The following is a 24,725-nucleotide window of genomic DNA, read 5'->3' as shown; positions in this document are numbered from 1 at the left end:
AAAGGAAGGAGAGAAGGAAGGAAAGAAAAACAAACGAAAAAAGGAAGCGGAGTGGACAATAGAAGGAGGGAAGGAAGGAAAGAAGGATGAACAAGGGAATGTAGGAAGAAAGAAAGGGATAAAAAAACAAGGAAAAAGGGAAAGGAAGGGAAAAGAGAGACTAGACTAGAGTAGATAATGATGGAAAGAAGGAAGAACAAGAGGATGTATGAAGAAATAAAGAGAAAAGAAAGGAAGTTGAAAAGATAAGAGGAAAGAAGGAAGGAAGGAGAAAGCCTGGAGTAGACAATAGAAGGAGGGAAGGAAAGAAAAAGAATGGAAGAAAGAGGGGAGAGAGACTAGAGTAGAAGATGGAAGGAAAAAAAGAAGGAATAAAGGAAGGAAGGAAGAACAAGGGAAAAGAAAACAAGAAAGAAGGAAAGGAAGGAGAGAAGGAAGGAAAGAAAAATAAAGGGAGGAAGGAAGGAGTAGATGATGGAAGGAAAGAAGGAAAAAAAGCAAGACGTAGAGAACTGAAGGAAGGAAGACACAAGAAAGGAAGGAAGGGAGGGAAGGAAGGAGTAGATGATGGAAGGAAGGAAGGAGTAGATGATGGAAGGAAGGAAGGAAGGAGTAGATGATGGAAGGAAGGAAGGAAGGAGTAGATGATGGAAGGAAGGAAGGAGTAGATGATGGAAGGAAGGAAGGAAGGAGTAGATGATGGAAGGAAGGAAGGAGTAGATGATGGAAGGAAGGAAGGAAGGAAGGAAGGAAGGAAGGAAGGAAGGAAGGAAGGAAGGAGTAGATGATGGAAGGAAGGAGTAGATGATGGAAGGAAGGAAGGAGTAGATGATGGAAGGAAGGAGTAGATGATGGAAGGAAGGAAGGAGTAGATGATGGAAGGAAGAAGGAAGGAAGGAGTAGATGATGGAAGGAAGGAGTAGATGATGGAAGGAAGGAAGGAGTAGATGATGGAACGAAGGAAATAGAAAGTAGGAGAGAGATTAAACAATGAAAGGAAAGAAGGAAAACAGCAAGACATAAGGAATTGAAGGAAGACACAAGAATGGAAGGAAGGAAGGTATTTTGGGAATGGTGGCTCTTTAAGCCGGGCGCTGTCAGTGTCAGTATGAGGTGCCCGGTGGCAGTTGGTGCCCAGTGGCAGTTGGTCTCTGGGAGGATGGTGGCGGTGCAGGAATCATCTACAGAGAACGCTCTCTCCCCTTGGCTGATACATTTCTTATAAGTTGCGGCTCTGCGGCGATACATTGTAATCTCACAGCTGGTGGTGCGGCGCTCTGGACAGCTGTGATTGGTTGTCGGAATCTCCTCGTCTTCAGCGTTCTAATCCATCTGGACAGCAGCATCTGCACACCCAGTCCATCCGAGTCCCTCTGCTCTGCTCAGAATGTGACACATTGTGACACGGCCAGATGATCAGCCTGTGGCTCACCAGCTGTCATGGAACTACAAATCCCAGCATGCCAAAACACTCTTCCTATTTGAATGCACACTGTGCCCTGTTCCTGTAAGGCGATGGTGACACCTTAGACAGCTCGGTTCCAGCTCACTTCTTTTCATTTCTATCTCTATGGAGAATGCTCTTCAGGTTCAGCTGCTCACAGCAGACAAGACTGCCCTTCAGTGGATACTAGGGATGCACCGATACCGATTTTTTTATTGCCGAGTACGAGTACTGATACTTTGTGGTGCACTTTGCATTAATGGACGCAAATTGCACCCCAAACGATAGCATGCGATTTGAACAGGAATGCGAATTCTGTCCTAATCACATACGGTTTCCCCACGTACCTGTGTGATCCTGGGCTTGTCTGAGTTCACACAGGAGCGGTGCAGGAAGGTTTCCTGCAATGGAGAGTGCGGATGTGGGAATGTATACTATGGAGGCAGATGCTTCATATTCTCAATGGTAGGAGAAGAGAGAAAGCGGCAAGGATTTGAAATTCCCGCCATTTCCCTTCCTCTCCTTGCAGGGATGACAGTTCGGGCAAGAGGACTTTTGATTGGTCAGCAGCAACGTCACATAGACGGTGCTGACCAGTAAGATGACGTCTAGCCCGTACCATCATCCCTGCAAGGAGAGGAGAGAAAGCCACTTCACAGGTCTGGGGATTTGAAATCCCCATGGCTTTCTCTCCTCTCCTTGCAGCGATGACAGTACCGGCTAGACATCATCTGAATGGTCAGCACCATCCATGTGACGGTGCTGACCAATCATCAGCCCTCTAGCCCGAACTGTCATCCCAGCAAGGAGAGGAAAGGAAGGGTCGGGGATTTCAAATCTTCACCGCTTTCTATCTTCTCCTACCACTGAGAATATGTAGCATCTGCCTCCATAGTATACATCCCCACTCTCCGCTTCGGGAAACCTTCCTGCACCGCTCCTGTGTGCACTCAGACTATGACACAGGATCAGTGGGGAAACCTCCTTGCACCGCTCCTGCGTGAACTCAGACTATGACACAGGATCAGTGGGGAAACCTCCTTGCACCGCTCCTGCGTGAACTCAGACTATGACACAGGATCAGTGGGGAAACCTCCCTGCACCGCTCCTGTGTGAACTCAGACTATGACACCGGATCAGTGGGGAAACCTTCCTGCACCGCTCCTGTATGAACTCAGACTATGACACAGGATGAGTGGGGAAACCTCCCTGCACCGCTCCTGTGTGAACTCAAACTATGACACCGGATCAGTGGGGAAACCTCCCTGCACCGCTCCTGCGTGAACTCAGACTATGACACAGGATCAGTGGGGAAACCTCCCTGCACCGCTCCTGCGTGAACTCAGACTATGACACAGGATCAGTGGGGAAACCTTCCTGCACCGCTCCTGTATGAACTCAGACTATGACACAGGATGAGTGGGGAAACCTCCCTGCACCACTCCTGTGTGAACTCAGACTATGACACCGGATCAGTGGGGAAACCTCCCTGCACCGCTCCTGCGTGAACTCAGACTATGACACAGGATCAGTGGGGAAACCTCCCTGCACCGCTCCTGCGTGAACTCAGACTATGACACAGGATCAGTGGGGAAACCTCCCTGCACCGCTCCTGTGTGAACTCAGACTATGACACAGGATCAGTGGGGAAACCTCCCTGCACCGCTCCTGTATGAACTCAGACTATGACACAGGATGAGTGGGGAAACCTCCCTGCACCGCTCCTGTATGAACTCAGAATATGACACAGGATCAGTGGGGAAACCTCCCTGCACTGCTCCTGTATGAACTCAGACTATGACACAGGAGCAGTGGGGAAACCTCCCTGCACCGCTCCTGCGTGAACTCAGACTATGGCACAGGATCAGTGGGGAAACCTCCCTGCACCGCTCCTGTGTGAACTCAGACTATGACACAGGATCAGTGGGGAAACCTCCCTGCACTGCTCCTGTATGAACTCAGACTATGGCACAGGATCAGTGGGGAAACCTCCCTGCACTGCTCCTGTGTGAACTCAGACTATGACACAGGATCAGTGGGGAAACCTCCCTGCACCGCTCCTGTGTGAACTCAGACTATGACACAGGATCAGTGGGGAAACCTCCCTGCACCGCTCCTGTATGAACTCAGACTATGACACAGGATGAGTGGGGAAACCTCCCTGCACCGCTCCTGTATGAACTCAGAATATGACACAGGATCAGTGGGGAAACCTCCCTGCACTGCTCCTGCGTGAACTCAGACTATGGCACAGGATCAGTGGGGAAACCTCCCTGCACAGCTCCTGTGTGTATGGCTATGGCTATGACAAGCCTGGGATCACACAGGAACAGTGGGGGAACCACATTTTTTAAATAGGAGGTTTACACTGTAGAAACTCAGAAAGGAGCACCGGATCAAAACCTAATGAAAGAGTCCAAGATACCCATATGGAAGAAAAATATATTTAAATATATTTAAAAAATATTCTTCCCAAATAAATTGACATATATTTGAAATACAAAAATTTTGGCCGTATTCAATATATTTCAGAATATACAGTATATATATATATATATATACCTACTGTATGTTGAAATGCATTTTATATATTACAAAATATATGAAAAATATTTTTACAAATATATTTTTTAAAATATATTCTTCAGATTTTTTTTAACATATATTATATAATATATTATATAATTAGATAATAAACTATACATATATTTGTAAATGCATTCCAAAAATGTAGATTAAATGTATTTTTAAAGACATACAGTATATTTGAAAATGAATTTTTAAAAATATATTTCATATATGTTGTAATATATAAAAAAAAGTCAACATACAGATATATATAGCATATAAAAAAGTTTTTAACATACAGTCATGGCCGAAATTGTTGGCACCCTTGATATTTTTCCTGAAAATCAAGTATTTCACACAAAAAAGGTATTGCATTAACACATGTTTTGCTATACACATGTTTATTCCCTTTGTATGTATTGGAACAAATATAAAACAGAGGCAGAAAAGCAAATATGACATAATGTCACACAAAACCCCAAAAATGGGCTGGACAAAAGTATTGGCACCCTTAACTTAATATTTGGTTGCACACCCTTTGGAAAACATAACTGAAATCAGTCGCTTCCTATAACCATCAATAAGCTTCTGACACCTCTCACCCGGAATTTTGGACCACTCTTCCTTTGCAAACAGCTCCAGGTCTCTCTTATTGGAAGGACACCTTTTCCCAACAGCAATTTTAAGATCTCTCCACAGGTGTTCAATGGGATTTAGATCTGGGCTCATTGCTGGCCACTTCAGAACTCTCCAGCGCTTCTTTGCCATCCATTTCTGAGTGCTTTTTGACGTATGTTTGGGGTCATTGTCCTGCTGGAAGACCCAGGATCTTGGACGCAAACCCAGCTTTCTGACACTGGGCCCTACAGTGCGACCCAAAATCCTTTGGTAATCCTCAGATTTCATGATGCCTTGCACACAGTCAAGGCACCCAGTGCCAGAGGCAGCAAAACAACCCCAAAACATCATTGAACCTCCACCATATTTTACCGTAGGTACTGTGTTTTGTTCTTTGTAGGCCTCATTCCGTTTTCGGTAAACAGTAGAATGATGTGCTTTACCGAAAAGCTCTATCTTGGTCTCATCTGTCCACAAGACGTTTTCCCAGAAGGCTTTTGGCTTACTCAAGTACATTTTGGCAAACTGTAGTCTTGCTTTTTTATGTCTCTGTGTCAGCAGTGGGGTCCTCCTGGGTCTCCTGCCATAGCGTTTCATTTCATTTAAATGTCGACGGATAGTTCGCGCTGACACTGATGCTCCCTGAGCCTGCAGGACAGCTTGAATGTCTTTGGAACATGTTTGGGGCTGCTTATCCACCATCCGGACTATTCTGCGTTGCAATCTTTCATCAATTTTCCTCATCCGTCCACGACCAGGGAGATTAGCTACAGTGCCATGGGTTGCAAACTTCTTGATAATGTTGCGCACTGTGGACAAAGGCAAATCTAGTTCTCTGGAGATGGACTTGTAACCTTGAGATTGTTGATATTTTGCCACAATTTTGGTTCTCAGGTCCTCAGACAGTTCTCGTCTCCTCTTTCTGTTGTCCATGCTTAGTGTGGCACAGACAGACACACAATGCAAAGGTTAAGTGAACGTCTCTCCTTTTTATCTGCTTTCAGGTGTGATTTCTATATTGCCCACACCTGTTACTTGCCCCAGGTGAGTTTACAGGAGCATCACATGCTTGTAACATTCTTATTTATCCGCAGTTGTGAAAGAGTGCCAATACTTTTGTCCAGCCCATTTTTGGAGGTTTGTGTGACATTATGTCGAATTTGCTTTCTTTCCTCCCTTTTTTTGTTTTGTCCCAATACACACAAAGGGAATAAACATGTGTATAGCAAAACATGTGTTAATGCAATACGTTTCGTGAGAAATACATGATTTCCTGGAGAAATATCAAGGGTGCCAACAATTTCGGCCATGACTGTATATTTTTACATATATTTGTAAATGCATTCCAAAAATGTAGATTAAATGTATTTTTAAAGACATGGGGTATATTTGAAAATAAATTTGTAATATATAAAAACAATTTTCAACATACAGTGTATATGTGTATATATATATATATATACAGTTGTGCTCAAAAGTTTGCATACCCTGGCAGAAATTGTGAAATTTTGGCATTGATATTCTTTGAATCCCAGACAATTTTTCTGTCAGTTATGGCTGCAATTTTTCTTGGTCTACCTGACCTTGGCTTGGTATCAAGAGATCCCCGAATTTTCCACTTCTTAATAGGTTATTTAACAGCACTGATTGGCATATTCAAGGCTTTGGACATCTGTTTACGTCCTTTTCCATCTTTATAAAGTTCCATTACCTTGTTACGCAGGACTTTTGACAGTTCTTTTCTGCTCCCCATGGCTCAGTATCTAGCCTAGTCAGTGCTTCCACATAAAAGCTAACAAACTCATTGACTATTTATACACTGACACTAATTGCAATTTAAAAAGCCACAGATGTGGGACATTAACCTCTAATCGGCATTTTAACCCGTGTGTGTCACCTTGTGTGTCTGTACCAATGCCAAACATTCCAGGGGGCGGATACTTCTGATCCGGGGGCGGAGACTTCTGATCCAGGCCATTTGTGTGATTTCTGTTATCATTATGATTTAAAAAGCATCCAAACAACTATTTGATAACAAATGGCTTCATATGATCATCATCCTTCAATAAAAGAGCATTTTTTGGCACGATCAGTCATATTTTCAATATCAATGCAGAAATTTCACAATTTCTGCCAGGGGAGGGAAACTTTTGAGCACAACTGTATATATTTATTGAAATATATTTTGATATATATTGAATACTGCCAACATTGTAGTATGTCAATATATTTGGGAAGAATATTTTTAAAATCTATTTAAAATATATTTTTCTTCCATGTGGGTAGATTAAATTGTTGGAAAAAAAAATCTTGAAAACCCCAACGCGTTTCGCTGGGCAACACCACTACCCCTTCATCAGGGCTAAACACAGGTTAAATCTTGGAGAAAACAATGACTTCACATATGTACTGTATATAAGAATCAGTACTGAACTTTCCACATGAAGAAACAACTTGACAACAGTTGCTGAGCAGCAGTGGCGCTCCATCCAAGTGGTGTTGTCCCCCCTAAACGCGTTGGTGTTTTTATACGGCTTTTTTAAACAACAATAAAATGATCTTGGACTCTCTCACCTGGATTTGGTCTGGCGCTCCTTTCTGAATTTATATGGTTTCAGCTACTTTTGGGAGAACATCGAGGGAAGCCTTGCTATGTGAGAGCCGCCTTGCCAGAGCTACTGAGCGATTTTGAAGATTTTCTTCAGTTGACTATACATGCAGGTCTGCAGGTTGTTCTAGAGTCCTAAATGGGAGGGCCTGTGTTCGTTACAACAACCTGCGACATTTTCAGTATTCTGAGAAAAGTGGCATTATCTGCACCCCTTTTAGACATAGCTGACCCTTAGGGAGTACCTCACCAAAAAATGAAATTCCTATTGCAGGAGGTATCTAAAATGTTACCATAATTCAACCTCCAATACCCAAGTATTTGCTAAGGGATCCAGTGGCATGGGAGTGCAGGGAAAGTGAGCATGCGCAGGGGAGGACCTGCTGCTTTCTCTCAAATGGACTAAAGTGACAGATTTCTTTTAGCAATACTAAGAATATGCATCCAGCTTGTATGAGGTTTTGGACGCATGACCAAGGTTTCGTTGTTTTCAACTTCCTTTTGTTTTTTTCAGAAATCCTTAATACCACAAGAAGTCATTGCGACAGATGGCGGAAACCGCAGCACGCGGGTGGAGGTGGCGGTACGGGTAACCGATGCCCAGAATCAGCCCCCGGTGTGGCAAAAGGATAAATATGAAATTGTGATTCCGGAGAACACATTGAGAGATACGCCTGTTGTGGTACGTTACGTTATATTAAGTCTCTGGAGATACAGATGACCGTAGGAGTATAGAGGAGTGGCACGTGTTGCCCAATAGCCTGCATCAAGGCCTTGGACTTTCCATTATTTTCAACAAGCAGTACATAAGCTTAAAAACTCCACCAACCTCTGTAGCTGCAGGTAACGTGGAGAAATTCATTCTCAAGGTTCAAGCCATTCAACAGCTCAGCTCACCTGCTCCCTACTCCTAAAAGTGACTCAGCAGCTCAGGTTACTCTGTTTCATACTCCAAGGAGTCACTCAGCAGTTCAGTTCACCCTCCTAGCCATGGCTCAGTAGCTAAGCTCAGCCTGCTCCTCCCTCCTAGCCGTGACTCAGTAGCTAAGCTCAGCCTGCTCCTCCCCCCTAGCCGTGGCTCAGTAGCTAAGCTCAGCCTGCTCCTCCCTCCTAGCCGTGACTCAGTAGCTAAGCTCAGCCTGCTCCTCCCCCCTAGCCGTGGCTCAGTAGCTAAGCTCAGCCTGCTCCTCCCTCCTAGACGTGACTCAGTAGCTAAGCTCAGCCTGCTACTCCCTTCTAGCCGTGACTCAGTAGCTAAGCTCAGCCTGCTCCTCCCTCCTAGCCGTGACTCAGTAGGTAAGCTCAGCCTGCTCCTCCCTCCTAGCCGTGACTCAGTAGCTAAGCTCAGCCTGCTCCTCCCTCCTAGCCGTGACTCAGTAGCTAAGCTCAGCCTGCTCCTCCCTCCTAGCCGTGACTCAGTAGCTAAGCTCAACCTGCTCCTCCCTCCTAGCCGTGACTCAGTAGCTAAGCTCAGCCTGCTCCTCCCTCCTAGCCGTGACTCAGTAGCTAAGCTCAGCCTGCTCCTCCCTCCTAGCCGTGACTCAGTAGCTAACCTCAGCCTGCTCCTCCCTCCTAGCCATGACTCAGTAGCTAAGCTCAGCCTGCTCCTCCCTCCTAGCCGTGACTCAGTAGCTAAGCTCAGCCTGCTCCTCCCTCCTAGCCGTGACTCAGTAGCTAAGCTCAGCCTGCTCCTCCCTCCTAGCCGTGACTCAGTAACTACGCTCAGCCTGCTCCTCCCTCCTAGCCGTGACTCAGTAGCAACGCTCAGCATACTCCTCCCTCCTATCTGTGACTCAGTAGCTAAGCTCAGCCTGCTTCCAGCAATATCTCAGCTCATCTCTCCCTGTTAGCAGTAAAGCCTGGTACACATGGTAAGTTTCTTTTCATTCGGCCCCCTGAGCTGATAAAAAAAACTGAGGGAAGGTCTCTGTACTACCTATCGATCTCCCTGCTGTGCTATTGTGTCTTGACAGGGGGATCGCCCTCCCACCCAGAACACACCGGTCAGCGCTCACAGCCATTGGCTGAGAGCACTGATCAGTCGCCGATCGGCTGCTGGTTTCCAGCATGCTCGTTCAACAGAAGCCGGTATGTGAGATCAGCTTCTGTCAAACAAGGACCGAATGTCGGCCCGGTATCTACTGTACGGACTGATTGCGGACGATATTCGGCCCATGTGTATGCGGCTTTACTCAGCAGCCCCCCCATCTCCTCCCAGAAGTCAGGCTCCATGCACACTGGGGGGGCGTGTTAATAACGCTGGTACTGTTAGCTGTATGAGGTCACATTAAAAACGTGTGTTTTTGCATTAGCAATTAGCGGCATTTTGCTGTGTTCTTTCGCGTTTGTGTTTTTAGCAGTTTTTTGGTAAAAAAAAGTCCAAAAATGCCGGTTTGCCGCGATTTACAGCGTTTTGCCACTTTTTTTTCAGCATTAGAATGTTTTTATAACACTGGTACCTTTAGCTGTGCAAAGTCACGTTAAAAACGTGAATTTTTCAGTGTTTTTTCAGCGTTTTTACATTTGCGTTTAGCTACATTTTGCTGCGTTCTTTTGCGTTTGTGTTTTTTAGCAGTTTTTTTGTCCAAAAAGAGTCCAAAAATGCCGGTTTGCCACGATTTACAGCTTTTTGCCATGTTTTTTTTTCAGCGTTGGAGCGTTTTTATAACACTGGTACCGTTAGCTGTGTAAAGTCACGTTAAAAACGTGAATTTTTCAGTGTTTTTTAGCGTTTTTGCATTTGCGTTTAGCGGCATTTTGCTGCTTTCTCGCGCATTTGCGTTTTTAGCAGTTTTTTGGTCAAAAAAGTCCAAAGATGCTGGTTTGCCGCGATTTACAGCTTTTTCTACTTTTTTTTCAGCGTTAGAACATTTTTACAGCTAAAAAACTCCTCTAGAAATCCACTAGTTCTGGGTTTTTTCCAGCCAAAAAACGTTGATTACAGTCTATGTGTGTATGGACAAATAGGATAACATGCTGGGGGGTTTACTAGCTGTAGAACAAAACATCAAAATCCAAAAACAGCCGCTGTAAAAACGTCCCGTGTGACTGAGGACTAACTTGTCAGCTCTGCTCCCCCTCCCAGCAGTGTTCATCGGGACAACTTGCCCCTTACAGCAATGACTCAGCAGCAGGAGCGGACTGACCATTCAGAAACTCGGGCACTGCCCGAGGGCCCGGGGTCAGTAAGGGGCCCCATGATATGCCCCTGTTACCTTTTAAAGGTTTTTTTGGGTGTGGTTTGAGTGTGGGCAAGGACGCAGGGGCCCCATGATCCCCTATTGCCCGGGGGCCCCATGAGTTGTCACTCCGCCCCTGCTCAGCAGCTCACATTACCTGGCTTCCCCTCCACGATCTCTTTGCTCTGAGTTTAGACATTAGAAAGCTGAATGACTGCCAAGTCAAATCAGAACGGGCAGAAAGTTAAATAAATAAACTGATTGGTCGATATGGCCAATAGCTCCACTTATGTTAGGCTGGCCATACACTATACAATTTTCTGTCCAATTTTCTGTCTAATTTCCTTTAGATTTACCTTCAACTGTGTAGCGCAAGAGCCGGCCTAATTGGATACAACTGAAAGTGTTGTTTAGGTTTGATCTCCTATTATATAGTTTTTGGTAAATTTAAAGCAAAATTCTCAAGAAAATTGTATAATGTATGTCCAGCCTTACCATTTATGTGTAGAGGTTTTTTTTCTTTTTTTTTTTTTGTCCATTATATCTTTTATTACATTTTCTTTTAAGAAAAAAATACCTTACAAAACCATCATAAATCTTTTTACATCATACATTTCCTTTTTTTTTTTTTAAGGCTCCTCATAATAAACAGATAATTGGGGAATTTGTCTGCTGGAAAATGGAAGGGATGGAGAGTCTGCAGAGAATTGTAGTTGTCACCGGATATTGTAAATCTGTTGGGCCAGAATGATCAAACTACGTAATCAAGTTTTCTAGCATCATGGGGTTTTTATTTCTTTGTATATATGTATGGATTTTCATCAAAGAAATTCATTTTCCGAGGGTTGAACCCCCTGCACTTTGAAGACATTGTTATACCAAGCGCTCTGTATTTATTAAATCTTGTACAGCAAAATATAATACGATATTTAGGGCAGCACAGTGGCTAAATGGTTCGCGCTTCCACCTGGCAGTACTCGGGTCATTGGTTCAAATCCCAACCATGGCGCCACCTGCCTGGAGTTTGCATGTTCTCCCTGTGCCTGTGTGGGTTTCCTCCCACGCTCCAAAGACATGCTGCTAGGTGAATTGGCTCATGTCTAAATTGGCCCTAATATGTGTATGTATGAATGTGAGTTAGGGATCTTAGATTGTACGCCCCTTGAGGGTTAGGGACTGATATGAATGTACACTATACATGTAAAGTGGCACCACCTGCCTGGAGTTTGCATGTTCTCCCTGTGCCTGTGTGGGTTTCCTCCCACGCTCCAAAGACATGCTGGTAGGTGAATTGGATCCTGTCTATATTGTCCCTAGTATGTGTATGTATGAATGTGAGTTAGGGATCTTAGATTGTACGCCCCTTGAGGGTTAGGGACTGATATGAATGTACACTATACATGTAAAGTGGCACCACCTGCCTGGAGTTTGCATGTTCTCCCTGTGCCTGCGTGGGTTTCCTCCAGGTACTCCGGTTTCCTCCTACACTCCAAAGACATGCTGGTAGGTGAATTGGCTCCTGTCTAAATTGTCCCTAGTATGTGTATGTATGAATGTGAGTTAGGGACCTTAGATTTTACGCCCCTTGAGGGTTAGGGACCTTAGATTGTACGCCCCTTGAGGGTTAGGGACCTTAGATTGTACCCCCCTTGAGGGTTAGGGACCTTAGATTGTACGCCCCTTGAGGGTTAGGGACCTTAGATTGTACACCCCTTGAGCGTTAAGGACTGATGTGAATGTACAATATATATGTAAAGTGGCACCACCTGCATGGAGTTTCCATGTTCTCCCTGTGCTTGCGTGGGTTTCCTCCGGGTACTCCGGTTTCCTCCCAAACGCCAAAGACATTCTGGTGGGTTAATTGGCCTGCCACTTGAGGGTTAAGGTGGGAATACACAATTAGAAAATTGACCAATCGGTCATCTGATGACCGAGAGGCGTTCGTTCGTTGGTCGAAATCGTGGCCCACATTAACCAATCTAAAAAAAATCGTTCATCGGGCGATACTTAGTGTTGATGTTTTCCGTACAAGTGGAAGTGATGCAGAACAACGATATACACAACAATGACCAGCAATGAGTATAATATCGTTTATTACATGACCTATATACATAAATATTGATACATAAAATATAATCTGCAGAATTCTGCTTTCATCATCTCATTCGGCCGATCTACTTTTAACAGTTGGATTTTTCGTTCGTGTTTACGAAGATTCCTTGGACATAAACATCCGTGTCGTCTTCTGTTTCCTCTCATGCGTGATAGCGCTTGTTAGATTTTTTTCGTACGACCGCCATACCGCCGCATAGAAAATCGGTCGTTCGCATGCAAAACGACCAAATTTTTCACTGTTGTTCAACTGGATTTTTTCGTCCACAATATCATTATCGGTTAAAACATCCCGCTCATCAACGAAGAGAAAATCGTTCGATCGGCGGTCCCGCAAAATTTTTCGGACGATTTTCTTATCATGTGTGTACGGGGCATTAGGGACTGATGTGAATCTACAATATCTTTGTAAAGCACGGCGTACATTGACGGCGCTATATAAGCACCTGTAATAAATACATTTTTGAAATCCTGTTCCACCAGGTAGGTCTGATTGGTGAAGACAGCAGACATGAGCCTTTTGGGGGAAAATCTTTTTTGAAAAAAAATGAACGAGTGTCCCGTAAGGATACCATACAATAAATAGCATTTCCACCATTCCTACTCATCCCTGGATGAGAATTTTCCTGGGTATAAATGAGGTTACTCTTTGTGGTTACTCTTTGTGGTTGTTCCAGCAGGTAGGTCTAATAGGTGAAGACAGCAGACATGACAGCAGAGCCTTTTGGGGAAAAATCTTTTTTGAAATAAATGAACGAGTGTCCCGTAAGGATACCATACAATAAATAGCATTTCCACCATTCCCACTCATCCCTGGATGAGAATTTTCCTGGGTATAAATGAGGTTACTCTTTGTGGTTACTCTTTGTGGCTGTTCCACCAGGTAGGTCTGATAGGTGAAGACAGCAGACTTCCACCATTCCCACTCATCCCTGGATGAGAATTTTCCTGGGTATAAATGAGGTTACTCTTTGTGGTTACTCTTTGTGGCTGTTCCACCAGGTAGGTCTGATAGGTGAAGACAGCAGACTTCCACCATTCCCACTCATCCTTGGATGAGAATTTTCCTGGGTATAAATGAGATTACTCTTTGTGGTTGTTCCACCAGGTAGGTCTGATAGGTGAAGGCAGCAGACATGAGCCTTTTGTATATTATTGTATTATTATTATATATATTGTATATTATTGCATATTGTAGTGTATTGTTACTGTGCTGTCTCGTGTATTGTCTCCCATTATAATGTACAGCGCTGAGCAAACTGTTGGCGCCATATAAATACTGTATAATAATAATAATTTTGTGGGAAAATCTTTTTTGAAAAAAATGAATGAGTGTCCCATAAGGATACCATACAATAAATAGCATTTCCACCATTCCCACTCATCCCTGAATGAGAATTTTCCTGGGTATAAATGAGGTTACTCTTTGTGGTTACTCTTTGTGGCTGTTCCATCAGGTAGGTCTGATAGGTGAAGACAGCAGACTTCCACCATTCCCACTCATCCCTGGATGAGAATTTTCCTGGGTATAAATGAAGTTACTCTTTGTGGTTACTCTTTGTGGTTGTTCCACCAGGTAGGTCTGATAGGTGAAGGCAGCAGACATGAGCATTTTGTATATTATTGTATTATTATTATTTATATTGTATATTATTGCATATTGTAGTGTATTGTTAAAGTGCTGTCTCGTGTATTGTCTCCCATTATAATGTACAGCGCTGAGCAAACTGTTGGCGCCATATAAATACTGTATAATAATAATAATTTTGTGGGAAAATCTTTTTTGAAAAAAATGAACGAGTGTCCCATAAGGATACCATACAATAAATAGCGTTTCCACCATTCCCACTCATCTCTGGATGAGAATTTTCTTAGGTATAAATGAGGTTATTTTTTAAGGCCATTAGGATGAAATATAAATTATTACTTTTTTTTCAAAATAAAATATTAATGAGTAATAATTATTAGGTGAAATGGAGGTTAATATTTAATGGAGGTCAGTGTTTGAAGAGTATTGCTGAGGTTTTTCTCTTGTTTGTACCAAGAACTTTTTTTCTTTTAACTACTTCAAGTCCTCATTAGCAAAACAGGCAGTTCAGTGCCCCAGCAGAGATTCATCACCTTTGATGATAAAGCCGAGCCTGCAGCCCTGAATTTTAATATTTTCACATTGGGATTATGCAAAAGCTGGATTTTGGCGTGCACATAAATAAAGGTGTATAAATAACTATGACACTGGGGGACTCTGAAAAAATTCAGACATAAATAAATTGATAAATATGCAAATAGGCAAGAAGCCTGGACTTCGTAGGATCTGTTCGTAGAGATTTGTTGATCCACTGTGACAGCCAACTAAAACGCTAATGATTAAATCAGGCATAGACAAACTGATCCTAAACAGACTCCAGATTCCATAAAGGTGGACAGTGCAATGACTGACAACGGCAAGTAACAGGCTGATGACCAGGATAAATACAGTACAAAGCACAAATGCAGTCCAAACAATCTACAGTAATAATCCAGGGCACGAGCAGACAGAATTTGGGGGATATCTGTATAGTCCTCATATTTGGGGGATATCTGTACTGTCCTGAGATTTGGGGGATATCTGTACTGTCCTGACATTTGGGGGATATCTGTACTGTCCTGACATTTGGGGGATATCTGTACTGTTCTGACATTTGGGGGATATCTGTACTGTCCTGACATTTGGGGGATATCTGTACTGTTCTGACATTTGGGGGGTATCTGTACTGTTCTGACATTTGGGGGATATCTGTACTGTCCTGACATTTGGGGGATATCTGTACTGTCCTGACATTTGGGGGATATCTGTACTGTCCTGACATTTGGGGGATATCTGTACTGTCCTGACATTTGGGAGATATCTGTACTGTCCTGACATTTGGGGGATATCTGTACTGTCCTGACATTTGGGGGATATCTGTACTGTCCTGACATTTGGGGGATATCTGTACTGTCCTGACATTTGGGAGATATCTGTACTGTCCTGACATTTGGGGGATATCTGTTCTGTCCTGACATTTGGGGGATATCTGTTCTGTCCTGACATTTGGGGGATATCTGTACTGTCCTGACATTTGGGAGATATCTGTACTGTCCTGACATTTGGGGGGATATCTGTACCGTCCTGACATTTGGGGGATATCTGTACCGTCCTGACATTTGGGAGATATCTGTACCGTTCTGACATTTGGGGGATATCTGTACCGTCCTGACATTTGGGGGATATCTGTACCGTCCTGACATTTGGGGGATATCTGTACCGACCTGACATTTGGGGGATATCTGTACCGTTCTGACATTTGGGGGGATATCTGTACCGTCCTGACATTTGGGGGATATCTGTACTGTCCTGACATTTGGGGGATATCTGTACTGTTCTGACATTCTTGGACCTCAAGAAATTAGATTGGCTGTCAGTACTTCAGGATTGATCAATTTTCAGATATAGCCCACAGTTTGTGAACTCTGTAACTTTCCTACAGACTAAATAATACATCCTAATTTGGGTTATTTTCACCAAAGACATGTAGCAGAATACATCTCGGCCTAAATTTATGAAGAACAATTATTTATTTGCAAACTTTTATAACAGAAACAAAGAAAAAAGTGGGTTTTTTTTCAAAATTTTCAGTCTTTTTTTTTGTTAATTTATCAAAAAATAAAAACCCCAGTGGTGATTAAACCAAAAGAAAGCTTGGGTACAATGTTGTATGACCGCGCAATCAAATGGGCTCATTGGACCCCATTAATTCAGAATGTTCATATGCAGGACTTCATTCACTTGACTAAAGATATTGAGAAGCTCAGTAATAGAAGCTTGGAACTTGTATGGCACTCACGACTTTCCATTTTACTTACTATTTACTTACACTTGGGCCTGGAGACAACTGTAGAAAGCTGCCTCCACCTATGACTTTGCAACTCACCCATCTCAACCCTGAGATGACTCCCCTTCTAGAATCCAGTGGTCCACCAACAATTTCATCCCTAAATATAAGAAGCCTCGAGCTTTGGCCATGAATGTCCACAAGGAGATGTTGTTCTGCTTTGTGTCATTCTGAGAACTCTATCATTGGAATCAGTGGGAGGAATAGTGCCCCATCATTGGTATCAGTGGGAGGAATAGTAGCCTATCATTGGAATCAGTGGGAGGAATAGTGCCTCATCATTGGTATCAGTGGGAGGAATAGTGCCCCATCATTGGTGTCAGTGGGAGGAATAGTGCCCCATCATTGGTGTCAGTGGGAGGAATAGTGCTCCATCATTGGTGTCAGTGGGAGGAATAGTGCCCCATCATTGGTATCAGTGGGAGGAATAGTACCCTATCATTGGAATCGGTGGAAGGAATAGTGCCCCATCATTGGTATCAGTGGGGGGAATAGTGCCCCATCATTGGTATCAGTGGGAGGAATAGTGCCCCATCATTGGTATCAGTGGGAGGAATAGTGCCCCATCATTGGTATCAGTGGGAGGAATAGTGCCCCATCATTGGTATCAGTGGGAGGAATAGTGCCCCATCATTGGTATCAGTGGGAGGAATAGTACCCTATCATTGGAATCGGTGGAAGGAATAGTGCCCCATCATTGGTATCAGTGGGAGGAATAGTACCCTATCATTGGAATCGGTGGAAGGAATAGTGCCCCATCGTTGGTACCAGTGGAAGGAATAGTGCCCCATCATTGGAATCAGTGGGAGGAATAGTGCCCCATCATTGGTATCAGTGGAAGGAATAGTGCCCCATCATTGGTGTCAGTGGGAGGAATAGTGCCCCATCATTGGTATCAGTGGGAGGAATAGTGCCCCATCATTGGTATCAGTGGGAGGAATAGTACCCTATCATTGGAATCGGTGGAAGGAATAGTGCCCCATCATTGGTACCAGTGGAAGGAATAGTGCCCCATCATTGGAATCAGTGGGAGGAATAGTGCCCCATCATTGGTATCAGTGGAAGGAATAGTGCCCCATCATTGGTGTCAGTGGGAGGAATAGTGTCCCATCATTGGTGTCAGTGGGAGGAATAGTGTCCCATCATTGGTGTCAGTGGGAGGAATAGTGCCCAATCATTGGAATCAGTGGGAGGACGAGTACCCTATCATTGGAATCAGTGGGAGGAATAGTGCCCCATCATTGGAATCAGTGGAAGGAATAGTGCCCCATCATTGGAATCAGTGGAAGCAATAGTGTCCCATCATTGGTATCAGTGGAAGGAATAGTGCCCCATCATTGATATCAGTGGGAGGAATAGTACCCTATCATTGGTATCAGTGGAAGGAATAGTGCCCCATCATTGATATCAGTGGGAGGAATAGTGCCCCATCATTGGTATCAGTGAGAGGAATAGTGCCCCATCATTGGTATCAGTGGGAGGAATAGTGCCCTATCATTGGTATCAGTGAGAGGAATAGTGCCCCATCATTGGTATCAGTGGGAGGAATAGTGCCCTATCATTGGTATCAGTGAGAGGAATAGTGCCCCATCATTGGTATCAATGCCCCATCCTCATTATCAGTAAAATGAAGAGTGCCCCATCATTGATATCAGTGGTAGGAATAGTGCCCCATTATTGGTGTCAGTGGAAGGAACAGTGCCCCATAATTGGTGTCATTGGGAGGAAAAATGCCCCATCCTTGGTGTCAGTGGGAGGAATAGTGCCTATCATTTATATCAGTGGTAGAGATTATGCCTCATTTTTGGTGTCAAACGAAGGAATAGTGCCTCATTGTTGGTGTCAGTGGAAGGGCCAGATAAAGACAAGCAAAAAGCCACAGTTTTTGCCAACGTTCCACAGTTTGGAAACCACTGCTCTATACTAAAGTGAACGGTGCCTGCACTGTGCATGGGCCACAGGGGTAAACTGGGTTGACCAGAGGTACCAATTTCTAGGAAATCCATGGGGTGTGGGATGGACAGATATCAGCTCATCAAGAGATTTTCCAAAGGATACGTGTATTTTCCTCAAATGACAAGTTTATTCTATATCTGGTGTTTCTATGTAGACCGTCAAGGCAAGATCACTACTGGGAGATCCTCGAGTGACATATAATTTGGAAGAAGGGCTGGTTCCTGAGAGTAACATGCCAGTACGCTTCTACCTGACAGTAAACCGGGAGGATGGTTCTGCTTCAGTATTGGTGGCTGAGAACCTCGACTATGAAACCACCAGGAACTTTATCTTGAAAATCAGAGCTCAAAATGTGGCTCCGGTGCCTCTAGCTACCTTCACTACAGTGTATATTAATATTACAGGTAGGACTAAGAGACCTGAGTAAAGATGTTTGTAAAGTGCACCTGTCTTCTCCTTCTACAGAGATTTGGTCCTTAACCAATGATCAAACAGACACAACAGTTATATTGGCTCGCAGATAGAGCTAAAAATATTCTTCTAACTGTGTGCTGTTGCCTGTCTTTATGAACTTGGCCACCTTAGGAGTGGTAATAAAATATTCATGAGAATTAACAAGGGTGTGAACAGCCCATGTATTACCAGAAACCATTAGCTGCAATGCTGAGAAGCGTTCACAATCCTGTCTCCTGTTTGGTAACTTAAAAACAGCCAATGCATTTATACAAGAAGAAGAAGAAAGGTTTTTAGGGGAATTTTATATTAAAAAAGCTTTTGTATCTGATATTAAAATTTATCTGAAGACCTAGATTGCAGTATTATCATGTTTTTCTTTTATTGTTGCACGGCAGGTGCACTTTAACACTGTTATAGTTGGTAAAAACACTAAAATGTTTTGTTGAACTTGCAGATGTGAATGATAATGTCCCATTCTTCAGCTCATCAATATACGAGGCTTCAGTGACCGAAGGACTTGACTTGGGGACTTTTGTCCTTCAAGTTTCTGCATCTGACCAAGACCTAGGTCTTAATGGAGAGGTAACCAAACTAAAGACTACGCTCTTTAGGTTTCAGATTTACATTTTCTGTAAACATTATACGCATTGACTGTTTACTCTCTTTACCCATTTCTAGGCATAATTGACTAATGAAATGTCCACTTAATTATCAACATTCCAAGGCCAGCATGTTTCATCCCATTGGCTGGGTCAACATAATCCATCATTTCATTGGCTGGGCCAACATAATCCATCATTCCATTGGATGTGCCAACATGATCCAACCTTTCATTGACTGGGCCAACATGATCCATCATCTTTCTTTTGGGTGGGCTAACATGATCCAACCTTCCACTGGATGCGCCAACGTAGTCCAACATTCTATAGGCTGGGCCAACATGATCCAACGTTCCATTGGCTGTGCCACTCATCAACATCCCATTGGTCGTATCAACCTTCATCAACATTCCTTTGGTTGTACCAATAATTGTGAGCATCATATTGGTAGTATCGACATTCATCTACATTCTATTGGTTGCACCAATATTCATTACCATTCCACAGTATCATCTTTTGACAGTATTCAGTTGGTTGTACCAACAATTAGTAACATTCTAATGAATGCACCAACAGTTTGCAATGTTTCATTTTCTGTTGTTTGATTAATCCGTCCTGCTTATTGTACATGCCGTTATGTGACTTCCACCATGCCAGGTTACCTTTTACATTTTCAGATTTATATAACCTTCTTATTGGCTTCTGACTGAAACGTTTTTTACAGTCAACTAGACATATTATTATTATTCATTAGCCAAGTAAAATATGAAAGTCACCAAATATATAAAAACATAGTTGGTTTAACACACAGAAATGCCCTTTCTAACAGACTTTTTAATTCTTCATTTTGAAAAGTTTGGGGAAGGTTTACAGTAGAACCTCTATCAGGTTATTAATACTGCAAAAGTCATGGAGGCGCTCTGGACCCAAATAGAAAGGTCAGGTTTGATCTCCAGTTCAAGGAAGACAGCTCTCTGTTAAGCAGGGTATCCCACAGGGTCCCCAGAAAAGTCTACGAAAAGTGTAAAAGAGCAAATTGGTGCTCTCAAACTTTTACACTTTGCTCTGGGTTTTTAATACTGTCCTTGTCCTCCCAGTGAGGATGTTTCCCCTGACTTCCTGTTGTTTCACTGAGACAAAATATAGATATATCTTCTTAAGCAAGACACAGCAAAAAGCCTGACCCTTTAACCCTTCTTAGTGCTGATAAGAGGTGCTAGACTTTATGAAGCCTTACCATACTGTAGGTCTTCTAGTGAAATCCATCATGATTCTAATAACATCCATTGCCCAGGCCTTGGGAACGGGTTGTGTTTGATATTCTTAATCAATAAACATTTTAAAAATACCTTTAGATGATATGAACATTTGTACTTGATGCTCATCAGTACACATCCAAGAGCTGCTGAGAGATCCCCAAGTGATTTTTCTCACTAACCACCAATGTAGGGAACATTTTACCCACTGTCCACCAGTGGAAAGGGGGCATTCTTCCTACTGATCACCAATGTAAGGGGCATTCTTTGCATTGGCCACAAATGTTTGGGGCGCATTCTCATTGACCACCAATAGAAGAGAGGCATTTACCCCACTGACCACCAACAGAAGGGGCATTCTTCTTACAGTATGTCCACCAATATATGGGGAGCATTCTCACTGCCCATCCATAGAAGAGAGGTATTCTTTCCATTGACCACCAACAGAAGGGGCATTCTTCCCACAGTAAGTCCACCAATATATGGGGAGCATTCTCACTGCCCATACATAGAAGAGAGGCATTCTTTCCATTGACCAACAACGAGAGGGGCATTCTTCCCACTGACTACCAGTGTAAGGCTTGGAAAGAAGCTGCGCCCAATGACCAAAAGAATACAAGTAATTGTTACTCTTGGAACCTCAGCTGTCACTTTGTTAGTTTTACCTCTGAAAATTTGCATATATATAACTGGTGTGGGATTCATTCCCATTTAATAGCGTGCAGCAACAGCTTGGAACAATGGAGAGCTCTTTTTTCACAAAGTGTGATGGCTTGATATACTTTCACTATTCTCATTAAACGCCTCTTAATTTACCATCAAACTTGCATTCTTTTGGACATCAGGCACTCCTTCTATCCTATTATTACAAGTCTACATGTGGAAACGACCTTAAGGCCGTACCAGAAAGGCAGCAGCCCAAGCCTTAAGAGGGCTCACTGCCAGTATCCACCATTGGGCACGACCTACTAGAGGGATATCTCCTTACTCACCCACAGAATTACCCACCCATGACCAGTGGCTGATCCAGTCAGTCTAGCGTGGTCTGCAGCACAAACAAGACACCAATGTGAGGGGCATTCTTCAAACTGGTAATCAATGTAAATGGCATTCTTCCCACTGGTAATCAATGTAAGGGGCATTCTTCCCACTGGTCACCAATGTAGGGGGCATTCTTCCCACTGGTCACCAATATAAGGGGCATTCTTCCCACTGGTCACCAATGTAAGGGACATTCTTCCCACTGACCCCCAATGTAAGGGACATTCTTCCCACTGATCACCAATGTAAGGGACATTCTTCCCACTGATCACCAATGTAAGGGGCATTCTTCCCACTGGTAACAAATGTAAGGAGCATTCTTCCCACTGGCCACCAAATGAAACAGGCATTCTTACCAATGGCCACCAATGTAAGGGACATTCTTACCACTGACCACCAATGTAAGGAGCATTCTTACCACTAACCACCAATGAAAGGGGCATTCTTCCCACTGGCCACCAATGTAAGGGGCATTACCAATATAAGGGGCATTCTTCCCACTGGTTACCAATGTAAGGGGCATTCTTCCCACTGGTCACCAATGTAAGGGGCATTCTTCCCACTGATCACCAATGTAAGGGACATTCTTCCCACTGATCACCAATGTAAGGGGCATTCTTCCCACTGGTCACCAATGTAAGGGGCATTCTTCCCACTGGTCATCGATATAAGGGGCATTCTTCCCACTGACCACCAATGTAAGGGGCATTCTTCCCACTTGTCACCAATATAAGGAGCATTCTTCCCACTGACCACCAATGTAAGGGACATTCTTCCCACTGACCACCAATGTAAGGGGCATTCTTCCCATTGGCCACCAATGTAAGGGGCATTCTTCCCATTGTCCTCCAATGAATTGATTTTATCAGTGGTTCTGTAAGACCTAAAATAAATTCAAGGGTTCCTCTGTCATAAAAAGGTTGAGAGAGACTGGCAGAGACTATTAATAATTGAAAGAAAATAACCTTTTATGTTTCTTTTTCTAAAGGCAACACAAAACATCAAAGTGTCCCCATTCACCTAAACCACATCTCTTAGCATCCTAATTTAACAATATTTAAACAAAATAAAACTCTATACCCATAGATTTCCATTATACATACACACATAAACAGGTATCAACAGGTTTTCAAACACAGTCCTAGTATACCTACCTCTGCTGTGTTATCATCATGCGTGTATTATTATAAATAAAACTAAAAAGCAACATGAATCTAAACATTTCTTTACGGATGAAAAAAAAAATTTTCTTACTTATTCCTTTGCTTTGATGTATCTGTGTGCGGCTCGTTGAATTAATTCTCTCATGCTGATCTTGCCATCCTTGCAGGGGACAACAATGCCGGTCTTCCCAAAACAAACTGTCACTTTCATCTTTCCCTTCCATACCAAAGGGTAAAATGAGAGCAAGATTCCCCAATTCACAAAGTGTCAGTTCCCCGCTGCTCAGTCTCCCAGCAACTAGTGCAATGCGTGACACCGCCACAAATTCAAGTCATAATATTCTATCAGGATGCTTGTTTCACTGAGTGATAGAAAAAAAGAGACATTTATCAGTAATAAGATTCATAAATGTAAAAAAGGGAAAATTGGCAATATAAGAAGTGGTCATTTCAGGATCTATTTACATCAGTGCATTGCACGCATTAAAGTAAACACGCATTGTTGATGCATTGAGGTGCCTTTAATTTTGCATATCATCCCAACACTCTAAGGCAGCCTTTTTCAACCTTTTTACCCCAGAGGAACCCTTCAGATAATGTTCAGATATCAGGGAATCCCTGCTAGGATTAGTCCATTGGGGGTCATTGGGAAAATGCCCCTTACACTGGTGGTGGTAAGTAGGAAGAATAACGCCCTTACAGGAGTGGCCAGAATGACACCCTTGCAATAAGGGCACTGGCTCTGCCAAGCGGCATTCAATCTGGAACTATACAGGCACCATCAGATGGGAAGTTAGTTAGCCACTGCTCAAGGAACACCTAGCCAACCCTTGAGGAACCTTAGGGTTCCACAAAACCCTGGTTGAGAATAGCTGTCAAATTTTTGGAATGTTTTTTACCCCAGAGGAACCCTTGGAAGAATGATCAGATCCCAGGAAAACCCTGCTAAGATTAGTCCATTGGGGGTCATTGGGAAAATGCCCCTTATATTGATGGTGGTAAGTAGGAATAATGCCGCCCTTACAGGGGTGGCCAGAATGAATGGGGGTCATTGGGAAAATGCCCCTTACACTGGTGGTGGTAAGTAGGAAGAATAATGCCCTTACAGGAGTGGCCAGAATGACACCCTTGCAATAAGGGCACTGGCTCTGCCAAGTGGCATTCAATCTGGAACTATGCAGGCACCATCAGATGGGAAGTTAGTTAGCCACTGCTCAAGGAACACCTAGCCAACCCTTGAGGAACCCTAGGGTTCCACGAATCCACAAAACCCTGGTTGAGAATAGCTGTCAAATTTTTGGAATGTTTTTCATATCATCCCAAATCTCAAAGGCAGCTTCTCTCAACCTTTTTACCCCAGAGGAACCCTTGGAAGAATGATCAGATCCCAGGAAAACCCTGCTAAGATTAGTCCATTGGGGGTCATTGGGAAAATGCCCCTTATATTGATGGTGGTAAGTAGGAAGAATGCCGCCCTTACAGGGGTGGCCAGAATGAAACCCTTGCAATAAGGGCACTAGCTCTGCCAAGTGGCGTTCGACCTGGAACTATGCAGGCACCATCAGATGGGAAGTTAGTTAGCCACTGCTCAAGGAACACCTAGCCAACCCTTGAGGAACCTTAGGGTTCCACAAAACCCTGGTTGAGAATAGCTGTCAAATTTTTGGAATGTTTTTCATATCATCCCAAAACTTAAAGGCAGCTTCTCTCAACCTTTTTACCCCAGAGGAACCCTTGGAAGAATGATCAGATCCCAGGAAAACCCTGCTAAGATTAGTCCATTGGGGGTCATTGGGAAAATGCCCCTTATA

General features: G+C 43.5%; 1 protein-coding gene across 1 annotated transcript in view; it reads left to right on the top strand.

Moving 5' to 3' along the window:
* The window catches only part of LOC149433876 (neural-cadherin-like), a 183,754-nt gene that overhangs the window by 76,985 nt on the left and 82,044 nt on the right, over positions 1–24,725 (top strand). Inside the window, exons 12-14 of the mRNA XM_089664339.1 lie at positions 7,753–7,920; positions 18,554–18,803; positions 19,310–19,437. Coding sequence (XP_089520465.1) covers positions 7,753–7,920; positions 18,554–18,803; positions 19,310–19,437 — 546 coding nt within the window. The remainder of the gene's footprint in view (positions 1–7,752; positions 7,921–18,553; positions 18,804–19,309; positions 19,438–24,725) is intronic.

This window comes from Staurois parvus, unplaced genomic scaffold (genome assembly GCF_062004578.1).
Source record: "Staurois parvus isolate SC_StPar_1 unplaced genomic scaffold, SC_StPar_1.0 ptg001886l, whole genome shotgun sequence".
In the NCBI taxonomy this organism is placed as follows: Eukaryota; Metazoa; Chordata; class Amphibia; order Anura; family Ranidae; genus Staurois; species Staurois parvus.
The sequence above is the reverse complement of the archived record's forward strand: the minus strand, read 5'-3'. Positions and strand labels throughout refer to the sequence as shown.